The sequence below is a fragment of the Mustelus asterias genome, chromosome 11 (assembly GCF_964213995.1).
Source record: "Mustelus asterias chromosome 11, sMusAst1.hap1.1, whole genome shotgun sequence".
NCBI classification, from domain to species: Eukaryota; Metazoa; Chordata; class Chondrichthyes; order Carcharhiniformes; family Triakidae; genus Mustelus; species Mustelus asterias.
The window spans coordinates 67,995,926-68,020,985 of record NC_135811.1 but is presented as its reverse complement, the minus strand read 5'-3'; the positions used below and the strand labels follow the sequence as shown (position 1 = coordinate 68,020,985).

General features: G+C 45.8%; 1 protein-coding gene across 1 annotated transcript in view; it reads left to right on the top strand.

The window, feature by feature from the left end:
- The window catches only part of mrc2 (mannose receptor, C-type 2), a 286,794-nt gene that overhangs the window by 191,540 nt on the left and 70,194 nt on the right, over positions 1 to 25,060 (top strand). The window contains exons 13-15 of the mRNA XM_078222936.1: positions 1,961 to 2,103; positions 5,138 to 5,234; positions 7,568 to 7,706. Coding sequence (XP_078079062.1) covers positions 1,961 to 2,103; positions 5,138 to 5,234; positions 7,568 to 7,706 — 379 coding nt within the window. The remainder of the gene's footprint in view (positions 1 to 1,960; positions 2,104 to 5,137; positions 5,235 to 7,567; positions 7,707 to 25,060) is intronic.

Below are 25,060 nucleotides of genomic sequence, written 5' to 3'. Positions count from 1 at the left end.
AGGCCTATGAAAATGTTTGGTAGGCGAGAGGTAGGGAAAATGTTCCCATTGGTGGGAAAGACCACGATTATGGCCATAAATAGAAGACAGTCACCAATAAATCCAATGAGGAATTTAAGAGAAGCTTCTTTACGCAGAGAGTGGTTGAAATGTGGAACTCACTGCCTCAAACACTAGCTGAGGCGAATAGCATCAATACCATTACAGAATCACAGAAACGTAAAAAGCAAAGTCACCACAGCCCCAGATGACCAGAGGCTGACTGGTGGTGATTTAACCCGAGCATCACCACCTCAGGTGAGGGCCAAGGTTGAGAAGGCGGGGCCTTCGCGAATACCTTCAGTTGGTATGGGAATTGAACCCGTGCTGTTGGCATCGCTCCGTTCAGCCACCAATAGAGAAAATGCTGGAAAATCTCAGCAGGTCTGGGCAGCATCTGTAAGGAGAGAAAAGAGCTCATGCTTTGAGTCCAGATGACCCTTTGTCATCTTTGTCATTTTTGGCAAAGGGTCATCTGGACTTGAAACATCAGCTCTTTTCTCTCCTTACAGACACTGCCAGACCTGCTGAGATTTTCCAGCATTTTCTCTTTTGGTTTCAGATTCCAGCATCCGCAGTAATTTGCTTTTATCCAACCATTCAGCCAACTGAGCTAAACCAATCTGCTATACAGAATCGTACAGCACAAAGGGAGACCATTCAGTCCAGATGCCTCTGGTGGCTGTATGAAAGAGTAGTTACGCTCAGTCTCATATCCCAGCTCTTTTGTCCATCACTCTGCAAGTTCCTCATCCTCAAGGTGACTGCTCAACTCCCTTTTATATTTATTTATGGAATAAGATTCCGTCACCTTTTGGGGTTGTGTGCATTCCAGATGCAGACTGCTCTCTGAGTGGAGTGGAGAATGTGCTGTATTGTACATTGCCACTGTCAGTGGGTGAAAATCCTGGAACTCCCTCCCTCACAGCATTGATGCACCTAAACTGTAGTAGTTCAAAAAGGCAACTCAGCACCACTTTCTCAAGGGCAATTAGGGACGGACAATGCCAGCAATGCCTACATTGAAAGAATAAAGGTTGGAAAGACTTGGGCTGTTCCTCTGAGTAAGGAGATCGAAGGGAGATTTGAAAAGAGGTGTATAATATTAAGACAGGTAGACAAAGATACAGTCCAAAGATGTGCGGGTTAGATTGATTAGCCATGCTAAATTGACTCTAGTGTCAGGGGGATTAGCAGGGTAAATGGACGGTACAAACTTGATGGGCCGAATGGCCTCCTTCTGTACTGTAGGGATTCTATGATTCTATTCTATGATTCTATGAAGGTTCTCCTCATCTTCCCTCCAGATCTTTTGCCAATGATTTTGAATCGGTTACTCCCATTGAAAGAGAGGATAATCCTTTTTCTCTGTCTAAACTTCTCATTGTCTTGAAAAATATGAACTCACAACTTGGTCTTTTCTGTTCTGGGAGAACTGTCCGAACATTCCTGAAATGGACAGTGTAGCTGCTGGAGGGAGAAAGCAGCAGGAGGGTTAGAGGAAGAAGATTGGGAGGAGGTTCATGTGGAACATAACCAGAAACAATTGGCTTGTTTCTGTGCTGTAAACATGATGTAATGTGAGCCGCCCATTTCTGACGTTGTGAACTTTGTAAGAAGTTTAACAACACCAGGTTAAAGTCCAACAGGTTTATTTGGTAGCAAAAGCCACACAGGCTTTCGGAGCTGCAAGCCCCTTCTTCAGGTGAGTGTCACCTGAAGAAGGGGCTTGCAGCTCCGAAAGCTTGTGTGGCTTTTGCTACCAAATAAACCTGTTGGACTTTAACCTGGTGTTGTTAAACTTCTTACTGTGTTTACCCCAGTCCAACGCCGGCATCTCCACGTTGTGAACTTTGACATTGGGGTTGTTGAGGTTCTGCTGTCTTCACACTTTGTCTCGCGTTCATCTTTTCCTGATCAGGTGTTTCACTTCAACACCATCTATGCCAAGAAGAACTGGGTGCAGGCGCACATGTTCTGCCACGAGCAAGGTGCTCACTTGCTCAGCATCAGCAACTTTGAAGAGGAGAAGTTTACAGAGAAACTCGTCAATGAGATATTCGGGTGAGTGAACAAATCCAAATTAAAGAATTACTTTTTCGGAGAGGGCTGGGGGCCAGAGGGCAGAATCTTGGAGTTCCCAGATTTCCTCTCCATGTTTTCCTCAAAGCTGGGTTAAGAAATGGGATCTGGACCGTCGAGAGCACAGAAATGGACCTTAATGTTTTTGTCCACCAAATTCACTGTGTACACAATGCAAACAGCCTGTATACACTGTATACACAGGCAAACAACCTGTATACACTATACACAATGCAAACAGCCTGTATACACTGTATACACAGGCAAACAACCTGTATACACTATACACAATGCAAACAGCCTGTATACACTGTATACACAGGCAAACAACCTGTATACACTATACACAATGCAAACAGCCTGTATACATGTATACACAGGCAAACAACCTGTATACACTATACACAATGCAAACAGCCTATATACAAGGTATACATGATGCAAAACAGCCTGTATACACTGTATACACAGGCAAACAGCTTGTACACAGTGTATACACAGGCAAACAACCTGCATACATTGTATACACAGGCAAACAACCTGTATACACTGTATACACAATGCAAACAGCCTGTATGCATTATATATACAGGCAAACAGCCTGTATACACTGTATACGCAGACAAACAGCCTGGATACACTGTATACAAAGGCAAACTGCCTGTATACACTGTACGCACAATGCAAACAGCCTGGATACACTGTATACAAAGGCAAACAGCCTGTATACACTGTACGCACAATGCAAACAGCCTATGTGCACTGTATACAGAGGCAAACAGCCTGTATGCACTGTATACACAGGTAGACAGCCAGTATGCTCTGTATACAGAGGCAAACAGCCTGTATGCACTGTATACACAGGCAGACAGCCTGTATGCACCTTATACAGAGACAAACAGCCTGTATGCACTGTATACACAGGCAGACAGCCTGTATGGACTTTATACAGAGGCAAACAGCCTGTATGCACTGTACACACAGGCAAACAGCCTGTATGCACTGAATACACAGGCAAACAGCCTGTATGCACTGTATACACAGGCAGACAGCCTGTATGCACTGTACACACAGGCAAACAGCCTGCATGCACTATACACACAGACAAACAGCCTGTATGCACTGTATACACAAACAAACAGCCTGTATGCACTGTATACACAGGCAAACAGCCTGTATGCACTGTATACACAGGCAAACAGCCTGTATGCACTGTATACACAATGCAAACAGCCTGTATACACAATGCAAAACAGCTTGTATACACTGTATACACAGGCAAACAACCTGTATACACTATACACAATGCAAACAGCCTGTATACACTGGATACATAATGCAAAACAGCCTGTATACACTGTATACACAGGCAAACAGCCTGTACACAGTGTATACACAGGCAAACAACCTGCATACATTGTATACACAAGCAAACAACCTGTATACACTGTATACACAATGCAAACAGCCTGTATGCATTATATACACAGGCAAACAGCCTGTATACACTGTATACACAGACAAACAGCCTGTATGCACTGTATACACGGGCAAACAGCCTGTATACAATGTATACACAGACAAACAGCCTGTATGCACTGTATACACAGGCAAACAGCCTGTATGCACTGTATACACAGGCAGACAGCCTGTATGCACTTTATACAGAGGCAAACAGCCTGTATACACTGTATACACAGCAAACAGCCTGTATGCACTGTATACACAGGCAAACAGCCTGTATGCACTGTATACACAGGCAAACAGCCTGTATGCACTGTATACACAGGCAAACAGCCTGTATGCACTGTATACACAGGCAAACAGCCTGTATGCACTGTATACACAGGCAAACAACCTGTATGCACTGTATACACAGGCAAACAGCCTGTATGCACAATAAACACAAACAAACAAACTGTTTACACTGCATACACAGGCAAACAACCTGTATACATTGTATACACCATGCAAACAGCCCGTATGCACTGTATACACAGCCTGTATACACTATATACACAAAGCAAACAGCCTGTGTAGACTATGCACAAGCAAACAACTGTATACATTGTATACACAATGCAAACAAACCTATGCATATACAGCCTGTATACACTGTATACACTATACAAGCAGCCTATATATACAGGCAAGCAATCAGTATATACTGTATGCCCAGCCTGTATACACAGGGAAACAACCTGTACGCACTATATGTATTGCCAGTATACACTGTATACACAATGCAAACAACCTGTATATACAGCCTGTGTAGATTGCATATACAATACCAACTTTGCAACCCCAATCTCAGCACATCTACTATTGAATGGACTCCACCACAACGTTCCAGATTCTACTCTCACCCTCAAGGGGCAGTTAAGAGTCAACCACATTGCTGTGGCTCTGGAGTCACACATAGGCCAGACCAGGTAAGGACGGCAGATTTCCTTCCCCAAAGGACATTAGTTGGGTAGACCCCAAGTGGGTTTTTACAACACTCGGCAATGGTTTCATGGTCATCAGTAGATTTTTAATTCCAGGTTTTTATTGAATTCAAATTTCACCATCTGCTGTGGTAGGAATCAAACCCAGAACCACAGGTTCAATTCCTCCCTCGGGTCACTGTCTGTGTGGAGTCTGCACATTCTCCCCGTGTCTGCGTGGGTTTCCTCCGGGTGCTCCGGTTTCCTCCCACATTCTGAAAGACGTGCAGGTTAGGTGCATTGGCCACGCTAAATTCTTCCTCCGTGTACCCGAACAGGCGCTGGAGTGTGGCAACGGGGGGAGTTTTCACAGTAACTTCATTGCAGTGTTAATGTAAGCCTACTTGTGACACTAATAAATAAAGTTAAATTTAAACTGAATAATCTGCCTTTCCCAACAATAATAAAATGACGAATGTATTTTAAAAAAATAAATGATTGCTGAAAATGTATAAATTGAAGGTGAGAATGAAGGGAGGGGTGTAGCATGATTGGCCTTGGATCAGTCATTCTCTGTTCCTGTTTCCCAGGGAGTCAGAGGATCACGAGTATCATTGGTTCTGGCTTGGGCTGAACAGACGGAACCCAGGGACAGAGCAGAGCTGGACATGGAGTGATGGAACAGGAGTGAGTATCTGAATTACCGAGTTGCAGGCCCCCTTTGTTTGAGTGGGAGGAACGTGGCGAGTTTGTACACACTGCAGCAAGTTCCAGGCCTCCTTCCAATAACATTCCACTCCTTTCAAAAGCTCACTTTCCCCCAGCACACCGTACCACAATGAAACATCGCCGGTGTGTCAGCTTGTTCTGTATTAAACTGCCTCACTGTACACACCCACAGCTGAAAAACTGTTCCAATTGAGGGTTGGAATGAAAGGGTGCAGAGGAAGCCAGGTGAAAGGGTGCAGGGTGAGGGGTTTGCAGAGACAGAGCCCTGGAGGAGTTTGATTTATTTTGTACAACAAAAACAGAGAATGCTGGAGAATCTCAGCTGGTTTGACAGCATCTGTGAAGAGAGCATAGAGCCAGTGTTTCGAGTCTGGATGACCCTTCGCCGGAGCTCTGACTTTTCCTGGTGTGAAGCCGTGCTCGCTGGCAAAACAGAGCCGGGAGGATACAACACCCTTGCTTTTTGTTTACCCTTACCTGCCATCTTCCCTGCTTGATTGGGGATGTTCAAAATCATGCCAAGGTTTTAGCGGTCCTGCCACAGTGGCCTTCCTCCCCTCACACCTCCACGCCACCCACCCCACCCCGTCTGTTCAGTTTTGCAGGACCGTCACATCTCACCAGGTGTCGTATCTTGGCCCATGGATAGTTCTGACACAGTAAATGAGGCAAAACTGTGGCCAGAATTTTCTGGCCGTTCCTGCCAGTGGAATCTTCCAGTCCCGCCGGCAGCGAATCTCTGCCACAGGTTTTCCAGGAATCTCGCCCTGTTTGGTATAATGGTCAGTACAGTAAGAGTTTTAACAACACCAGGTTAATGTCCAACAGGTTTATTTGGTAGCAAATGCCATTAGCTTTCAGAGCGCTGCTCCTTCGTCAGATGGAGTGGAAATCTGCTCTCAAACTCAAAGGGCGGCACGGTAACACAGTGGTTAGCACTGCTGCTTCACAGCTCCAGGGACCTGGGTTCGATTCCCGGCATGGGTCACTGTCTGTGTGGAGTTTGCACATTCTCCTCGTGTCTGCATGGGTTTCCTCCGGGTGCTCCGGTTTCCTCCCACAGTCCAAAGATGTGCGGGTTAGGTTGATTGGCCAAGCTAAAATTGCCCTTCGTGTCCTGGGATGCGTAGGTTAGAGAGATTAGTGAGTAAATATATAGGGATATGGGGGTAGGGCCTGGGTGGGATTGTGGTCGGTGCAGACTCGATGGGCCGAATGGCCTCTTTCTGTGCTGTAGGGATTCTAAGATTCTAAGAAACAGGGCACAGAGACACAAAATCAAGTTACAGAATCATGATTAGAATGCGAATCTCTTCAGCCAACCAGGTCTTAAAGATACAGACATTGTGAGTGGAGCGAGCATTAAGCACAGGTTAAAGAGATGTGTATTGTCTCCAGACAGGACAGCCAGTGAGATTCTGCAAGTCTAGGAGGCAAGTTGTGGGGGTTACTGATAGTGTGACATAAACTCAACATTCCGGTTTAGGTCGTCCTCATGTGTGCGGAACTTGGCAATCAGTTTCTGCTCAGCGACTCTGCGCTGTCATGTGTCGTGAAGGCCGCCTTGGAGAACGCTTACCCAAAGATCAGAGGCTGAATGCCCATGACCGCTGAAGTGCTCCTCCACAGGAAGAGAACAGTCTTGCCTGGTGATTGTCGACACTTGTTAGATTCGCATTCTAATCAGTATTCTGTAACTTGATTTTGTGTCTCTGTGCCCTATTTGAGAGCAGATTTCCACTCCATCTGACAAAGGAGCAGCGCTCCGAAAGCTAATGGCATTTGCTACCGAATAAACCTGTTGGACTTTAACCTGGTGTTGTTAAAACTCTTACTGTGTTTACCCCAGTCCAACGCTGGCATCTCCACATCATAATGGCCAGTAGCCAGAGGACACAGAAAGAACCAGAGAGAAGTTATTCTTCCGCACCAGGGTTGTTCTGATGTGGAATGCATTGTCTGAAGCCAAGTGGGAGCAAATTCAGGAATAATATTCCGAGAGATTGCACAAATACTTGAATGGAGAAGATTGAGAGCTCTGAGGGACGAGAGGGGGTGTGGGATGGATTGGATTATAAAGAGACTGAACTGACACAATGGGCTGAATACCACCTTGTGTGCTGCATCATTTGTTAACACTCAAACAGAATGTGAATGCTTGCCCGTGCATGCACATGCCCGCGTGTATGGCCCTGTGTGCCTCCCCCTCTAACAGCACTGTGGGTGTACCTATACCTCAGGAACTATAGTGATTTATTAATGTGTAAGTCACGTGTTGCATTCTCACACAGTATTCCTACAACAACTTTGGTCGGGATGTCTACGAAGACGACAACATCCGGCGCTGTGCGGTTACGGACATTGCCTCTTCACTCTGGCGAGCAGTACGGTGTGAGAACCAGCTGGACTGGATCTGTAAGATCCGCAAAGGTAGGGATGATGGTGAGGGTGGATGGAGGGAACAATGCAGAGTAACTCCAACAACTAGCTTCAGTAAGATCAGCAGGTCAGTATAGCTCAGCACCATTCCAGCTACTGGGTTATTGACTTCCCATTTATCCATCAAAATCACATTGGAAAAATCTACCTTTCCTCCCTTTGAGTCCCAGCCCAAACTTCAGGACATTTACAAAGGCCACTAGTTCAGCTGTTGCTGCTTTCATGGCAGTGAATTTGGATTTGTAACTGTGCGAACCATTGCATTGATAGATACTCGAGTTGATTTATTATTGTCACATGTATTAACATACAGTGAAAAGTATTGTTTCTTGCGCGCTATACAGATAAAGCATACTGTACATAGAGAAGGAAAGGAGAGAGTGCAGAATGTAGTGTTATAGTCATAGCTAGGGTGTAGAGAAAAATCAACTTAGTGCGAGGTGGGTCCATTCAAAAGTCTGACAGCAGCAGGGAAGAAGCTGTTCTTGAGTTGGTTGGTATGTGACCTCAGACTTTTGTATATTTCTCCTGATGGAAGAAGGTGGAAGAGAGAATGTCCAGGGCGTGTAGGGTCCTTAATTATGGCGGCTGCTTTTTCGAGGCAGTGGGAAGTGTAGACAGAGTCAATGGATGGGGGGCTGGTTTGCGTGATGGATTGGGCTTCATTCACGAGCTTTTGTAGTTCCTTGCAGACTTGGACAGAGCAGGAGCCATATCAAGCTGTGATACAACCAGAAAGAATGCTTTCTGTGGTGCATCTGTAGAAGTTGGTAAGAGTCGTAGCTGACATACCAAATTTCCTTCGCTTCCTGAGAAAGTAGACGTTGGTGGGCTTTCTTAACTATAACATTGGAGTGGAAGGATCAGGACACGTTGTTGGTGATCTGAACACCTAGAAACTTGAAGGTCTCCCGACCATTTCCATTTCGTCCCCATTGATGTAGACAGGGGCATGTTCTCCACTACGCTTCCTGAAGTCGATGATTATCTCTTTCATTGTACTGACATTGAGGGAGAGATTATTGTCGTTGCACCAATTCACCAGATTCTCTGGGGGCGATTCTCCCAAAAAATTCTAAGTGTCGAATTTGCGGGAAAACTGGAGCAATTCACGCTGGTTTTTTCAGTGGGAGTTCAGACTAGAATCTCCCACACTCTGTGCAATGCAGAGGCCACCAGCGTGAATATTATTAGATATCAAGGGTGGGGCCTATCCCCGCTAGAGAAGTGTCAGCCTCCCATTTGCGGGCCAGCCCGATCGCGGCCCCCCACCACCCCCCCCGTCCATTCCCAGGCCATAACATGTAAAATGCTATTTAAAGCTAGCCCCGCCTCCCAGCCGATTTCCAGCACGGCGCAGATACTGCCGCAAGTCCAGGCCTGGGCAACGCAAGCGTGGCGTGAACACTCAGGGGAATCCCGCGAATCAGCCAATGCGTGATTCTCCCAGCCTGCTGTGCTAAACATCTAGCGCAGTGGGATTGGAGAATCGCTGCCTCTATCTCAGTTCAGTGTAGAATCATTGAATGTTACCATACAGAAACATGTTATTCAAACCACCAAAACCATATAGGTCCAATCTTTCTCTTTCTTGCTGACTCTCTGGCTAAAATGTATCAGCCCTTCCTGCCAGCGGGATCTTCCAGTCCCGCCAGTGATGACCAGCCTGAATCATGTTCTCTGGCAGTGGACGGTGCAGGGCACACAAAACCCTGTGGACATCAGCAGGACTGGAAGATTTTCCAGCCCCTTTGCAGCATATATTCTGGCTGCTGGAATATATGCTGCTAGGGGGCTGGAAAATCCCGCTCACTATGCCCTCTAATATCCCACCCAGCCTAACCCCATTCACTTTTTATTCATTAATACTTTTTTCAGTCAACTATCTAATTCCTTTAGAAATAATTTGAAGATTTAATTTCAGGAACGTTGTGCTTCAGACAATTCAGATAATCCTAGGCCAACAATCTTCAGCTGCTTCATCAATGACCTTCCCTCCGTCATAAGGTCAGAAGTGGGGATGTTCGCCGATGATTGCACAATGTTCAGCACCATTCGCCACTCCTCAGATACTGAAACAGCCCATGTGCAAATGCAACAAGATCTGGACAATATCCAGGCTTGGGCTGACAAGTGGTAAATAACATTCACGCCACACAAATGCCAGGCAGTGACCATCACCAATAAGAGACACTCTAATCACTGCCACTTGACATTTAATGGTGTAACCATCACTGAAACCCCCACTGTCAATGACCAGAAACTCAACTGGACTCATCACATAAACACAGTGGCTACAAGAGCAGGTCAGAGGCTAGGAATACTGCGGCGAGTAACTCACCTCCTGACTCCCCAAAGCCTATCCACCATCTACAAGGCACAAGTCAGGAGTGTGATGGAATACTCCCCACTTGCCTGGATGGGTGCAGCTCCAACAACACTCAAGAAGCTTCACACTATCCAGGACAAAGCAGCCCGCTTGATTGGCACCACATCTACAAACATTCAATCCCTCCACCACTGACGCTCAGTCGCAGCAGTGTGTACTATCTACAAAACACACTGCAGCAATTCACCAAAGATCCTTAGACAGCACCTTCCAAGCTTATGACCACTTCCATCTAGAAGGACAAGGGCAGCAGATACTTGGGAACACCACCACCTGCAAGTTCCCCTCCAAGCCACTCACCATTCTGACTTGGAAATATATCACCATTCCTTCACAGTTGCTGGGTCAAAATCCTGGAATTCCCTCCCTAACAGCATTCAGGTTGTGGGTCAACCCACAAAACACAGACTGCAGCGATTCAAGAAGGCAGCTCATCACCACCTTCTCAAGGGCAACTAGGGATGGGCAATAAATGCTGACCAGCCAGCAACGCCCATGTCCCACGAATGAATAAAAAAAGATAATTTGAATCAGCCTCTGAGTGAAGACAGTTTTGAAACTTTCATTTGTAACTTCTCCTATAATGTTTTTTTAATTAACCTCAATTTGATCCCTCTCATTGTCATCTCATTGAGAAATAGAAATGACCTAGCACTATTTACCTTATCTCAATCCTTCATGGGTATGGGCAACACATTGGCACAGTGATTAGCACTGCTGCCTCACAGTGCCAGGCTTTGATTTCAGCCTCGGGTTGGGGCGATTTTCCCCCCAAAAAAATCTAAGCTCACAATGGGTTGGAAAACGGGAGATTTACCCGCCCGCTTTTTGGGCACACTTAGTGGGATGGATTTCCTGCGCTCTGTGCTCCACAGAGTGCCATTGGAAGGAGCGGGGGTGGTGGGGGGGGGAGGAATCTAATCCCGCCCCAGAGGCCAGCATCAGTGCGCTAAGCCGGCCACTGTGCATGCGCTGATCTGTCAGGAGGGAGAATGGTGCATGCACACTGCCCCCTCCCCCAATTACCAGCCCCCCCATCACCAGCCCCCCATCTCCAGCCCCCCCCATCTCCAGCCCCCCCCATCACCAGCCCCCCCCATCTCCAGCCCCCCCCATCACCAGCCCCCCATCTCCAGCCCCCCATCACCAACCTCCTGAATGCTTCACTGCCCCTCCCCCTCCTGATTGCCAGCTTCCCTGACGCCTCTCTCTCCCCAACCGCTGGCCTCCATGACCCCCCCTCCCCCCCCCCCCCCAACCCCTTCACTCCCACCACCACCACCAATTGCCAGCTTTCCTGAAACCCCACCCACCTGCTCAGGCAAGCCCCAATCGCAAGCCCCCCATGGCCAGCCCGAACCCCCCACCCCATGGCCTGCCCGAATCACCTTCCTCCCTCGCAACCCCACTGACCCCTAATGCAGCATGGCAGCAGGCCACCACCGATCAGCCCCTGTAGGCCCTGCCCGGTCTTTCCCACCCCCTTGGCACTGTCCGGTGGATGGTACCAGGCTGGCAATACCTGAGGGGCACCACTCCTGCCCCTGACCTCCTGGGAGGTCCTGAATGGCCTCTGTCTCACCAGTGAGATGATAATGTCTGGTCCCTGTTGCTGGGGAGCAGCTTTAATCCCCGCTGGGGGGAATCTCTCCCGGCGATGGTGGGCGCGGGGTAGTGGGGGTGGCGTTAGCAACCCCAGACGATATTGTCCCAGGCTTGCTAATGATATGGAAATTGGGATTTGCATATGGTAATCAGCCCTCCGGCGTGAGGCTGATTATGTTTTTAAAAAATGGCCTGGGAGACTCACGATTGGCTGGGCATGGAACTCCTGCCACAGGCTCCCGCTGGGCGGAGAAGTGGCAGATGAAGTTCAACCCAGATAAGTGTGAGGTGGTTCATTTTGGCAGGTCAAATAGGATGGCGGAATATAATATTAATGGTAGGACTCTTGGCAGTGTGGAAGATCAGAAGGATCTTGGGGTCCGAGTTCATAGGATGCTCAAAGCAGCTGTGCAGGTTGAAGCTGTGGTTAAGAAGGCGTATGGTGTACTGGCCTTCATCAATCGAGGAATTGAGTTTAGGAGTCGTGAGATAATGTTGCAGCTATATAGGACCTTGGTCAGACCCCACTTGGAGTACTGTGCTCAGTTTTGGTCGCCTCATTACAGGAAGGATGTGGAAGCCATAGAAAGGGTGCAGAGGAGATTTACAAGGATGTTACCTGGGTTGAGGAGCATGCCTTATGAGGATAGGTTGAGGGAGCTTGGCCTTTTCTCCTTGGAGAGACGAAGGATGAGGAGTGACCTGATAGAGGTGTATAAGATGTTGAGAGGTATTGATCGAGTGGACAGTCAGAGGCTTTTTCCTCGGGCTGAAATGGTTGCCACAAGAGGACACAGGTTTAAGGTGCTGGGGAGTAGGTACAGAGGAGATGTCAGGGGTAAGTTTTTCACTCAGAGGGTGGTGGGTGCGTGGAATGGGCTGCCAGCAACGGTGGTGGAGGCGGATTCGATAGGGTCTTTTAAGAGACTTTTAGATTAGTACATGGAACTTAGTAAGAGAGAGGGTTATAGGTAAGCCTAGTAATCGCTAAGGTAGGGACATGTTCAGCACAACTTTGTGGGCTGAAGGGCCTGTGTTGTGCTGTAGTTTTTCTACGTTTCTAAGTTTCTTCCAGGATTTCCTAATGTCTTGACTTCCCAAATAAATTTGTATCTCCCTTGAAACATCACATGATTCTGTCAGGGAGTGGGTTCCACATTCCCATGACCCTATGTGTGGAGAAATCTTCCCTTTATTCACTTAGATACTTTTGAAGTTTCAAATCATGTCTCCTTGTTCTGAACGACCTCTTCACCCGCCACAAATTGTTTGCTTACGTAGAAATTCTGCGGATTTATTGCAAGATGTTGCGGCTCTTTGACACTTGACCCCCACGGAGAAATGAGAATCGAGGTGATGGATCATCCCAATTTTCCCGTCATGTTTTGCAATCATTAGGGAGACACCTGCTGGATGCAGTTGGTATTGAAGTAAAAGATCTTCGATGAAATGAGCAAAAGCAGATGGAGTCTCTCTGTATGTGTCAGAAGGAGCCACAATACCACACAAGTCAATGTGTAGCAGCCACATAGCAGGCCAAGTCTGGAAGAGGATGCATCCAAGATGGAGAAAGCTCAGTTGAGTGTTTTCAATGTATATAATGCCAATGGCAGCAGATAAAAAAAACAGAACAGCTGACAGTGCAAGAAGCTGAATTGTGGCAGATGAAAGAATGTCGTGGAATCAAAGATCAGAGAGCAATCGCCAATACCATGAACGGAGAGCCTTCACTAACAGGCCAGATGTTAACTTAACTCTGGCTTCGATTCCCGGTAGCACTGTGGTTAGCACTGCTGCCTCACAGCTCCAGGGATCTGGCTTCGATTCCGGCTTGGGTCACTGTCTGTGTGGAGTCTGCACATTCTCCCCGTGTCTGCATGGGTTTCCTCCGAGTGCTCCGGTTTCCTCCCAAACTCCAAAGATGAGCAGGTTAGGTGGATTGGCCATGCTAAATTGCCCCTTAGTGGTTATCGGGATAGGGTGGGGGTGTGCCTGGGTAAGATGCATGTCAAAGAGTCGATGGGCTGAATGGTCTCCTTCTGCACTGTAGGAATTCTATTCTATGAAAAGAACTTTTACTGTACAAGAGTCAAGCTAGGCACACATTAAATACCATCTTGGGTAATCACCTATGCACTAACAGCGTGAATCAACATTAGTTAAACATGAATTTACAGCCAAATTGAGATCGATTATGAACTATAAATTACACATTAAATGGCAGGCACATCTAGGAAGATCTTACAAATTGGCTCGGCAGTCCATACTGCATTATAGGTCATCAAACCTAGTCACAAAGTCCTTCAGAAAGTTGTCTTCCTCATGAAGCTTCTCTTCTTATAGGAGCTAGCTTGATCCCTCGCTGACAGCAGAACATAGGCACAAGCTTCAAATGCAGAGCCTCTGTTTATGATATCCAGTCTGGATGGTATAGATGCTCCAATGTTAACAGAAACCAGTGTATATTTGTCTATTCTCAGTTTCTCAATCAAGCTCCTGTCTTCTGCCTGTACTGCACTACTGGACTCCACATCTGAGCTCTGATGGTTCTGTGTTCTTTTGTACAGTTTCGACCAGTTTCAGTCTCCCCAAAGGTTTTGATTTCCAATCTCAGTTTCTCTAGAAACTCAAAGGGTCACTTTTCTTTCTCAGCTTCCCTTTTCAGTGAAGGTCCGTCCCAAAAAAATACAAGCTTCGAAACCGTGGATTCCATCACAGATTCAATGAAAATCACAATCTCAACTTCAATGATAAACAAGACGGCCGAGAGTTTGAATTCTGCGGCGTTACTGCCAACTAATAGCTTCACAGCACAGAGCTCAGTGTACATGAAGACAACTGACACTGTGAGAGGGAAAAATTGGACGTTGCAGGTACACATGGCGATCTACTCAAGAGAGGGACAGACTCAGTATACCGATCTATGTCAGTGAGTTACATCCCACTCAGAGTATTATACCAAGTCTCAGGAACAATGTGAATGATAAATTGAAAGAACCATGTCAATGATATATTAGTGAGGGATCATAGAATCCCTACAGTGCAGAAGGAGGCCATTCAGCTCATTGAGTCTGCACCAACTCTTACCCAGGCTTACCCCATAATCCCTCTAACTTAGATATCTTGAGACACTAAGGGGCAATTTAGCATGGCCAAACCACCCAACCTGCACATCTTTGGGCTGTGGGAAGAAGCCGGAGCACCCGGAGGAAACACACGCAGACACGGGGAGAATGTGCAAACTCCACACAGACAATGACCCAAGCTGGGAATTGAATCTGGATCCCTGGCGCTGTGAGGTAGCAGTGCTAACCACTGTGCAACCGTGCATTTGTGGATATGCACGGGGGTTGTATTAGTGTGGGTTAACGATGCTTGCCATAAAAGTGGCTTAAAATACATACAGTTCATCAAATCCTAGGTCACTCCTTTGATCCAGAAGGTTGTTCGAACCCCATTCTTTGTTCAGCTGAACAATCTAGGCTGACATCGCTGTGCCAATGGAGTGTGGCAATGTCGCACAGACATTGAATTTTAGCCCATCTATTGGTTCACGTTACATAAACAGTTCCGCGGTAGCTAGTGGGAGAGGAAGAGGGGGTTTGTCCTGCGTCTTGCCAACATTTGTCTTTTGACCAACACGTCCCAGGAATAATTTATCTGGCTGTTACTTTGTTGATTTTTCTGCGACAGAACAGAAGCAGAGCGAAACACGCTGAACCGCACTGCCGAGGCTAATTCACTTCCTGTAAATCATCAGGAATTGTGAAAAGAAAGGAAGACTTACATTTATATAACGCTTTTCGTGACCACCCCCCAGAGATCCAAGTGTCATCACTGTTGTAATGTGGTGCTACGAATACTTTACAAAGATTTTTCCCTAAAGTCACCTGTGATCAATGGATTTGTTTGTGAGTGTATTTCTCCTTGGGAGTGAGTAATTCACTCTCAAAATAACCCAGCAGCAAAGCTTTTATATGTAAAAAGGGAAAAGTTAGTCTATTTAACTCTGAAAGTTACTTAAGAAAAGATTACAGTTAACACACACAAAAGAATAAGTTACAAATAAAGATGAAATGATCCTCATAAACATTAATCAAGGTCAGTTTATATTGGGCGCAGGCCTGATAAGTTTCGAAGCTGAGGTGTTGCATTATCTGAAGTAACGATATAGAGTTGTCCCTGCAGCTGTGATGGCTTCCACTGTCAAAGTGCCAGGTGAGATTAGCAGGTGGAATCGGGGTTTACAGGGAGTTGTGAAAGTCCCTTTCTCCTACAGGTGTGGCACTTTCATAAGAACATAAGAACATAAGAGATAGGAGCAGGAGTAGGCCATCTAGCCCCTCGAGCCTGCCCCACCATTCAATAAGATCATGGCTGATCTGACGTGGATCAGTACCACTTACCCGCCTGATCCCCATAACCCTTAATTCCCTTACCGATCAGGAATCCATCCATCCGCGCTTTAAACATATTCAGCGAGGTAGCCTCCACCACTTCAGTGGGCAGAGAATTCCAGAGATTCACCACCCTCTGGGAGAAGAAGTTCCTCCTCAACTCTGTCTTAAACCGACCCCCCTTTATTTTGAGGCTGTGTCCTCTAGTTTTAACTTCCTTACTAAGTGGAAAGAATCTCTCCGCCTCCACCCTATCCAGCCCCCGCATTATCTTACAAGTCTCCATAAGATCCCCCCTCATCCTTCTAAACTCCAACGAGTACAAACCCAATCTCCTCAGCCTCTCCTCATAATCCAAACCCCTCATCTCCGGTATCAACCTGGTGAACCTTCTCTGCACTCCCTCCAATGCCAATATATCCTTCCTCATATAAGGGGACCAATACTGCACACAGTATTCCAGCTGCGGCCTCACCAATGCCCTGTACAGGTGCATCAAGACATCCCTGCTTTTATATTCTATCCCCCTTGCGATATAGGCCAACATCCCATTTGCCTTCTTGATCACCTGTTGTACCTGCAGACTGGGCTTTTGCGTCTCATGCACAAGGACCCCCAGGTCCCTTTGCACGGTAGCATGTTTTAATTTGTTTCCATTGAGATAGTAATCCCATTTGTTATTATTTCCTCCAAAGTGTATAACCTCGCATTTATCAACGTTATACTCCATTTGCCATATCCTCGCCCACTCACTCAGCCTGTCCAAATCTCTCTGCAGATCTTCTCCGTCCTCCACACGATTCACTTTTCCACTTATCTTTGTGTCGTCTGCAAACTTCGTTACCCTACACTCCGTCCCCTCCTCCAGATCATCTATATAAATGGTAAACAGTTGCGGCCCGAGTACCGATCCCTGCGGCACGCCACTAGTTACCTTCCTCCAACCGGAAAAACACCCATTTATTCCGACTCTTTGCTTCCTGTCGGATAGCCAGTCCCCAATCCACTTTAACACACTACCCCCAACTCCGTGTGCCCTAATCTTCTTCAGCAACCTTTTATGGGGCACCTTATCAAACGCCTTTTGGAAATCCAAAAACACCGTATCCACCGGTTCTCCTCCATCAACCGCCCTAGTCACACCTTCATAAAAATCCAACATGTTCGTCAAGCACGACTTTCCCCTCATGAATCCATGCTGCATCTGATTGATCGAACCATTTCTATCCAGATGCCCTGCTATCTCCTCTTTAATAATGGATTCCAGCATTTTCCCTACTACAGACGTTAAGCTGACCGGCCTATAGTTACCCACCTTTTGTCTCCTTCCTTTTTTAAACAGCGGCGTAACATTAGCCGTTTTCCAATCAACCGGCACTACCCCAGAATGCAACAAGTTTTGATAAATAATCACTAACGCATCCACTATTACCTCTGACATTTCTTTCAATACCCTGGGATGCATTCCATCCGGACCCGGGGACTTGTCCACCTTCAGTCCCATTAGTCTACCCAGCACTGCCTCTCTGGTAACATTAATTGTATTAAGTATTTCTCCTGCTGCCAACCCTCTATCGTTAATATTTGGCAAACTATTTGTGTCCTCCACCGTGAAGACCGACACAAAAAACTTATTTAAAGACTCAGCCATATCCTCATTTCCCACTATTAACTCCCCCCTCTCGTCCTCCAAGGGTCCAACATTCACTCTAGCCACTCTATTCCTTTTTATATATTTATAAAAACTTTTACTATCATTTTTTATATTAATTGCTAGCCTAGCTTCATAGTCTATCCTTCCTTTCTTTATCGCTTTCTTAGTCTCTCTTTGTTGTTTCTTAAATTTTTCCCAATCACTTGTTTCTCCACTATTTTTGGCCACTCTGTACGCAGCTGTTTTTATTTTAATACTCTCCTTTATTTCCTTCGTTATCCACGGCTGGTTCTCCCTTTTCTTACAATCCTTGTTTTTTGCTGGAATATATTTTTGCTGAGAACTGAAAAGGATCTCCTTAAAAATCCTCCACTGTTCCTCAGCTATCCTACCTGCCAGCCTGCTCTCCCAGTCTACCTTAGCCAATTCATCCCTCATCCTATCATATTTCCCTCTGTTCAAACAGAGGACACTGGTTTGGGACCAAACTTTCTCCTCTTCCATCTGAATCAGAAATTCGACCATATTGTGGTCACTAGACCCAAGAGGGTCCTTCACAATAAGATCCTTAATTCTACCTACCTCGTTACACAATACCAGATCCAAAATAGCTCGTTCCCTTGTCGGTTCCGTAACATGCTGTTCAAGGAAACTATCCCGACAGCATTCTAAGAACTCTTCCTCCATTCCACCCTTACCGACTTGAGTCTGCCAGTCAATGTGCATGTTGAAGTCCCCCATGATTATTGCCGTTCTGTTTTTACACGCATCCCTTATCTGCTTGTTTATAGCCCTCCCTACCTCAACATTATTATTTGGGGGCCTATATACCACACCTACTAGTGTCTTTCTCCCTCTACTATTCCTCATCTCTACCCATAATGATTCCACGTTTTGTTCCTCAGAGCCTATGTCATCCCTCAGTACTACCCTGATATTATCTCTTATTAATAGCGCGACCCCACCACCTTTTCCTTCCTGTCTATTCTTCCTAAACGCCTGATACCCCTGGATATTCATCTCCCAGTCCTGGTCACCTTTCAGCCACGTTTCTGTAATGGCCACTAGATCGTACCCACTTGTGCTGATTTGCACCATCAACTCATTTACCTTGTTCCGAATGCTTCGTGCATTCAGGCAAAGTGTCCTTATTCCAGCTTTTATCTGGACCCGCTTTGATGAGTCGCGAACGCCCTCTCCCTCTACTCCCTTATCTAAATTACCGCCTTCATTCACTTGCACCCTCTCCTCTACCATTAATTTTGTAATTCCCCTTACCCCTGCATCCTCCCCCCCATCAATTAGTTCCTTGATCCTAGTCAACTCTTCTAGCTCCCCTCCCCCCAACCTATCTAGTTTAAATTCTCCCCAACTGCTTAATAATTTATAGCAGAATCAATGGCTATTTCTGATGTCTCTCCCCCCTCTCCTGGGTTGAGGCTTCTTCAACATTGCTCAAGGTCTGAAATTAAGGCTTGAATTTTCCTGCTACATCTTTAGCAAAGAACCACGGTGGCCACTGTTTATTTGTGACCTGAACAAAATGCGAAGTCGTCTTCCAAGTAAGGCAAGTGGTAATCTCGTTTAGTAATCCAAAGTCTCATTATTAGCTGTGGTGTTCAAAAGTGACCAAAGATTTCATACCTTCAGAGAAAACCACTGAGGACTCATTGGGTGGGATTTCCTGTGGCGGCCAGGACACCGACCATGCAAAGGTCCATTGACCTCAGATGGAATTTTATGACCTTGGGGTGAGCGCAGCCTGAAAATCTCACTCATTGACTTTCAAAAGTCTTTTCATGTCTGAGTATGTCTGCTTGTAATCCACTCGGAGCCTTCCTGAAGCTTAAAAACACTGCAGTTGTAAAGTCAGGTGACCTGTGGCAGCCATCCGAAATATTAACAGTGTCCTTAACGAGGGTATTATGTTGTCAAAATTTCAATCGTAATGTTGTCATGACTGCTCGGCATGACATTAGGAAAATGTGTTTCAATTTAGGTTCTTTTTGCTCGCAATGCACCTTCTAGCCCAACAGAATTAGAAGTCTACAAAGTGACAAGTAAGAGGCATGCATGAATCATTAGACATTATGGTTCACTAGACATGATGAGCTCATGTCTGGTAAAGGAGCTCCTTAAGCATTCAGCATGTTTGCTGTGAATAATATTAATTGAGTAACGTTCTCTCAGTTAAATGGAACGTCAAGTGGTGCAGGCAGCTGGAAAATGGTTGAAGGACATTTAAAATAATAGATGGCTCGCTGGTGAAATGAATCTGTTCATCCATCATGTCATAGCAATGGGATCTCCAAACAACTCATGGGTAGAAATTAGTCATCAAACTATTGAGCCAGATTGTTTAATGGCTTCAAGAACAACATGTCAATTAAACAAAGGACTTTATTTCTGTCAATGGAAAAGTAATACCAAGGAAGCCCAAGAGGTCTTCCAGTCCCTGAAGCCTGTTCCATCATTCACTTAGAAGTCTCACAACACCAGCTTAAAGTCTAACAGGTTTATTAGGAATCACGAGCTTTCGGAGTGCTGCTCCTTCATCAGGTGAGTGAGAGTCATCACTTAACCGAGGAAGGAGCAGTGCTCCGAAAGCTCTTGATTCCAAATAAACCTGATGGACTTTAACCTGGTGTTGTGAGACTTCTTACTGTGCCCACCCCAGTCCAACACCGGCATCTCCACATCATCATTCACTTACATTATGGCTGATCTGTACCTCAACTCCGTTCAACCTCTTTCACTCTCTACCCTTAATTAACAAAAAATATATTGTTCTCAGAGTTAAAAGGTGTAATTGCCCCAGCATCTAAAGCTTATTGGGGAACAGAATTCCAGAAGACTGTTTTGCAGAATTTGGAAGACAGCAATGGCAGAGTTCACCAAGACTTGGGAAAACAGAGTGAGATTGCGAAGATGCTTCCTCTGATTGAACAATTTATCTGGAGGAATAATGGAGCCAACCCAAAGACATCTGTCTGTCTGTACACAATGGAGACAGAAGTCAATGAAAATACACAGTCTGTTCACACACACAAATCCAAATGTTGGATTATTGGACAGAAAATCGATTTTAAAAAGCAACATATATGTTCAGTTTTGATCTTTTAATGATCTGGGGAAGCAACTCGCGCAAATGGCGCCGGTTTTCGCAACCAGCAAGATTTTATGGCAGCCGGATTTCCAGCTGACCAGCAATGGGCGCGAGGCTGGCTAATTTATTGAAATTTATTCAAATGTGGTTAGCAAGCCCGGCGCTCAATCGTCCGGGCTCTGTTGCCTTTATGGCCTTGCAGAGGGGGGTTCTCTCCGGCAAGGAAAACACTTGCACCCATGAACGGGGAACAGTCGTGTTTGCCTGGCCAGTGAAACTGGAGGCCATTGAGAAAGTAGAGGCGTTGCTGGGGGGACCAGGACAGGTTGCTGGTGATCTGGACGCCTAAAAACTTGAAGCTCTCGACCATTTCTACTTCATCCCCATTGATGTAGACAGGGGCATGTTCTCCTCCACGCTTCCTGAAGTCGATGACAAATCTCCTATGTTTTGTTGACATTGAGGGAGAGATTATTGTCACCGCTCCAGTTCACCAGATTCTAATTTGTTATCGATAGCTGAGAGTAGAGTCCTTGCAGGAACTTGGTTGACCGTAGTGCATCTTTGAGTCAACTGAGTGAATGTGGGATGAGTATCACCACCATATATGAATCAAAGAAGCAGAAAGGCAAATTGGTGGCATTTTATGTTGAAGGTGATTCACAAAAGCTCATGAATAATAGGGAAACATTGATGAACATGAAGATTACGATGGAGTGGATTCGTCAGTGCAGGTGTGAAAGGCCCATTGACCATGCTGCAAGTCAAGACCTACCACACACAACAGAGGATTGAAGGAGCATGTGAATACAACACAGGCTGCTTTCAAGAATTCAAGAAATGCTACAGTATCAAGTTTTTGAAAGTTTGTAGTGATAAAGCCAATTTATGACATGCTGAAAAATTTATTGGAAACCTTTTGGCCTCAACAAATTTACAATGCTGACTAAAGGAGCCTGTTCTGGCGGTACGTCACTAGGAAAATACTAGCAATGACTGAGGAGAGTGCACCAATGGATGTTCTTAGAATTCTTAGAATCCCTACAGTACAGAAAGAGGCCATTCGGCCCATCGAGTCTGCACCGACCACAATCCCACCCAGACCCTACCCCCATATCCCTTCATATTTTACCCGCTAACCCCTCTAACCTACACATCCCAGGACACTAAGGGCAATTTTAGCATGGCCAATCAACCTAACCCGCACATCTTTGCTAAGGATAGTTTGACTGTCTCTGGTTGCTCCAATGCACGTCGCGCACAAATGTAACTTGGCTGTAATCGGGAAGAGCAAATATCCCAGATGCTTCAAGGGTATTTGGACATTACCTGTCACTACAATGTCAATACGAGAACCTGGGTAACATGTTTTCTGATTGATTTCAAGACCATTTTGTACCAGAAGGCACGGACTCGGAAAAACCTGTCAACTTAGGGGAGGTGATGGCCTTGTGGTATTATCAATAGACTATTAATCCAGAAACTCAGCTAATGTTCTGGGGGCCCAGGTTCAAATCCCACCAGAGCAGATGGTGGAATTTGAATTCAATAAAAATGATCTGGAATTAAGAATCTACTGATGATCATGAAACCATTGTCAATTGTCAGAAAAACTAATCTGGTTCACTAATGTCCTTTAGGGAAGGAAATCTGCCATCCTTATCTGGCCTGGCTTACACAGCCACAGCAATGTAGTTGACTCTCAACTGCCCTCTGAACAAGGGCAACTAGAGATGGGCAATAAATGCTGGTCAGCCAGCGATGCCCATGTCCCACAAATGAATTTTTTAAAACTTGCGTGGCTTCTGGACAGTTGTTCTCCCTGCTGATAAAGAACAATGGTTGGAATATTCTGACCCTCCCAGCTGGTGCGATCGTCCCGCCCCGCCAAAGTTGACCCCTGCCACAGGTTCCCTGTGGTGGGACATGCAATCCATGCCATTGACTTCAGTAGAATCGGAAGATCCTGTTGGTGGCAGTGGTGACCCACCTTCACTGCAGGAAAAATTCTAGGGAGTGTTTTTGATGTTTATTTTTCCCCCAACGTCACGTCATAAATCCAGCTAATGCCCAAGCCATTGTTCAGTCCATGAAATGTAAATATAAAGACTCAAACAAAGAACAAAGAAAATTACAGCACAGGAACAGGCCCTTTGGCCCACCAAGCCTGCACCGACCATGCTGCCCGACTGAACTAAAACACCTCCCCTTCCGGGGACCATATCTCTCTATTCCCATCCTATTCATGTACTTGTCAAGACGCCCCTTAAAAGTCACTGTCATATCTGCTTCCACGACCTCCCTCGGCAACAGGTTCCAGGCACCCACCACCCTCTGTGTAAAAAATCTGCCTCATGCATCTCCTTTAAACCTTGCCCCTCGCACCTTAAACCTATGCCCCTTAGTAACTGACTCTTCCACCCTGGGAAAAAGCTTCTGACTATCCACTCTGTCCATGCCCCTCATAATCTTGTAGACTTCTATCAGGTCTCCCCTCAACCTCCGTCGCTCCAGTGAGAACAAATCAAGTTTCTCCAACCTCTCCTCATAGCTAATGCCCTCCATACCAGGCAACATCCTGGTAAATCTTTTCTGTACTCTCTCCAAAGCCTCCACATCCTTCTGGTAGTGTGGCGACCAGAGTTGAACACTATATTCCAAGTGCGGCCTCACTAAGGTTCTATAAAGCTGCAACATGACTTGCCAGTTTTTAAACTCAATACCCCGGCCGATGAAGGCAAGCATGCCGTATGCCTTCTTGACTACCTTCTCCACCTGCATTGCCACTTTCAGTGACCTGTGTACCTGTACACCCAGATCCCTTTGCCTATCAATACTCTTAAGGGTTCTGCCATTTACTGTATATTTCCTATCTGTATTAGACCTTCCAAAATGCATTACCTCACATTACTTTCTGAATAGTATGTTTGGTGCTGCAAACAGAGGTCTAGGGGTGGAAGTCTTCCAAAAGGAGTTTACAGTTAAGGATGCAATCTATGCATCAACTGATGTCTGCTGCCTCGTTGATAAAGACACCATGACCAACGGTTGACACAATTTTTGTTCCACAACAATATTCATTGAAGACGACAACTTTGATGAAGATTTTGAAGTTTCTGTAAAGTTTTTTTTTTAAAGTTTATTTATTAGTCACAAGTAAGGCTTACATCAACACTGCGATGAAGTTACTGTGAAATTCCTTTCGTTGCCACACTCCGGCGCCTGTTCGGGTCAATGCACCTAACCAGCACTTCTTTCAGACAGTGGGAGGAAACCGGAGCACCCGGAGGAAACCCACGCAGGGGAGGACAAGGAAATGTTTGATATTTTTAACAACGCTCCTGTCCTGGATTCTTTGGCTGACAGATTTGGGGATTGCAGAAATGGTGTTACGTGAAAGTCAACTTCATTTTTTAAGAAAAGCAACAATGATGAGAAAGTGCTCAAGGATGATATTATTAAGATGTGTGAGGCGTTGATAGAAGCACGAGAGCAATGTGCTTTCGTAAGTGAGCAAGAAGTAATGTCAATCTATAAAACACAAGACAAACTTATGAAACAAAAACCAATATTTCAGACGCAGATGAAGCTGGAAGAACTGTTCGAGAATGCCTCCCAGCCGAGTGCATTGACATTCTGAACCCTCTCCTACAAGCAGGTTTGCAGATGACACCATGGGTGGGAACTCATCACAGCTCCTCTGTATTTATTATTCAATGATCCATCTTTTCTAGTCATTTTATTGATCTTAGACTATAGCTAGACATGGCTTTGGCTATTGTAATGTAAGTAGGCCCAGGCCTATATGCCGATATTATCTGAAATCCAAACCGCGATCGGCCCTGAGGATTTCAGGTAACAGAGACTCAACCTGGAGTTCAATCGTCATGGTGCCAGAGGGAGGGAAACTGAATGTAATATAGTTGGTACCAGAGGGTAGTGGATGATTCAACATCTGGTAATTAACCAGCACTCAAATTACTATTAAGTAGGAAATACAAACTTTAGGATAGAGGTTCAGGGCTGACTTTTCAGTGTCTTCCAAAGTCAGTTATGAAAATGACCAAGACCGGAAGAAACTACAAAAGGTCGTGAATGTAGCCCAATCCATCACGCAAACCAGCCTCCCATCCATTGACTCTGTCTACACTTCCTACTGCCTCGGGAAAGCAGCCGGCATAATCAAGGATCCCA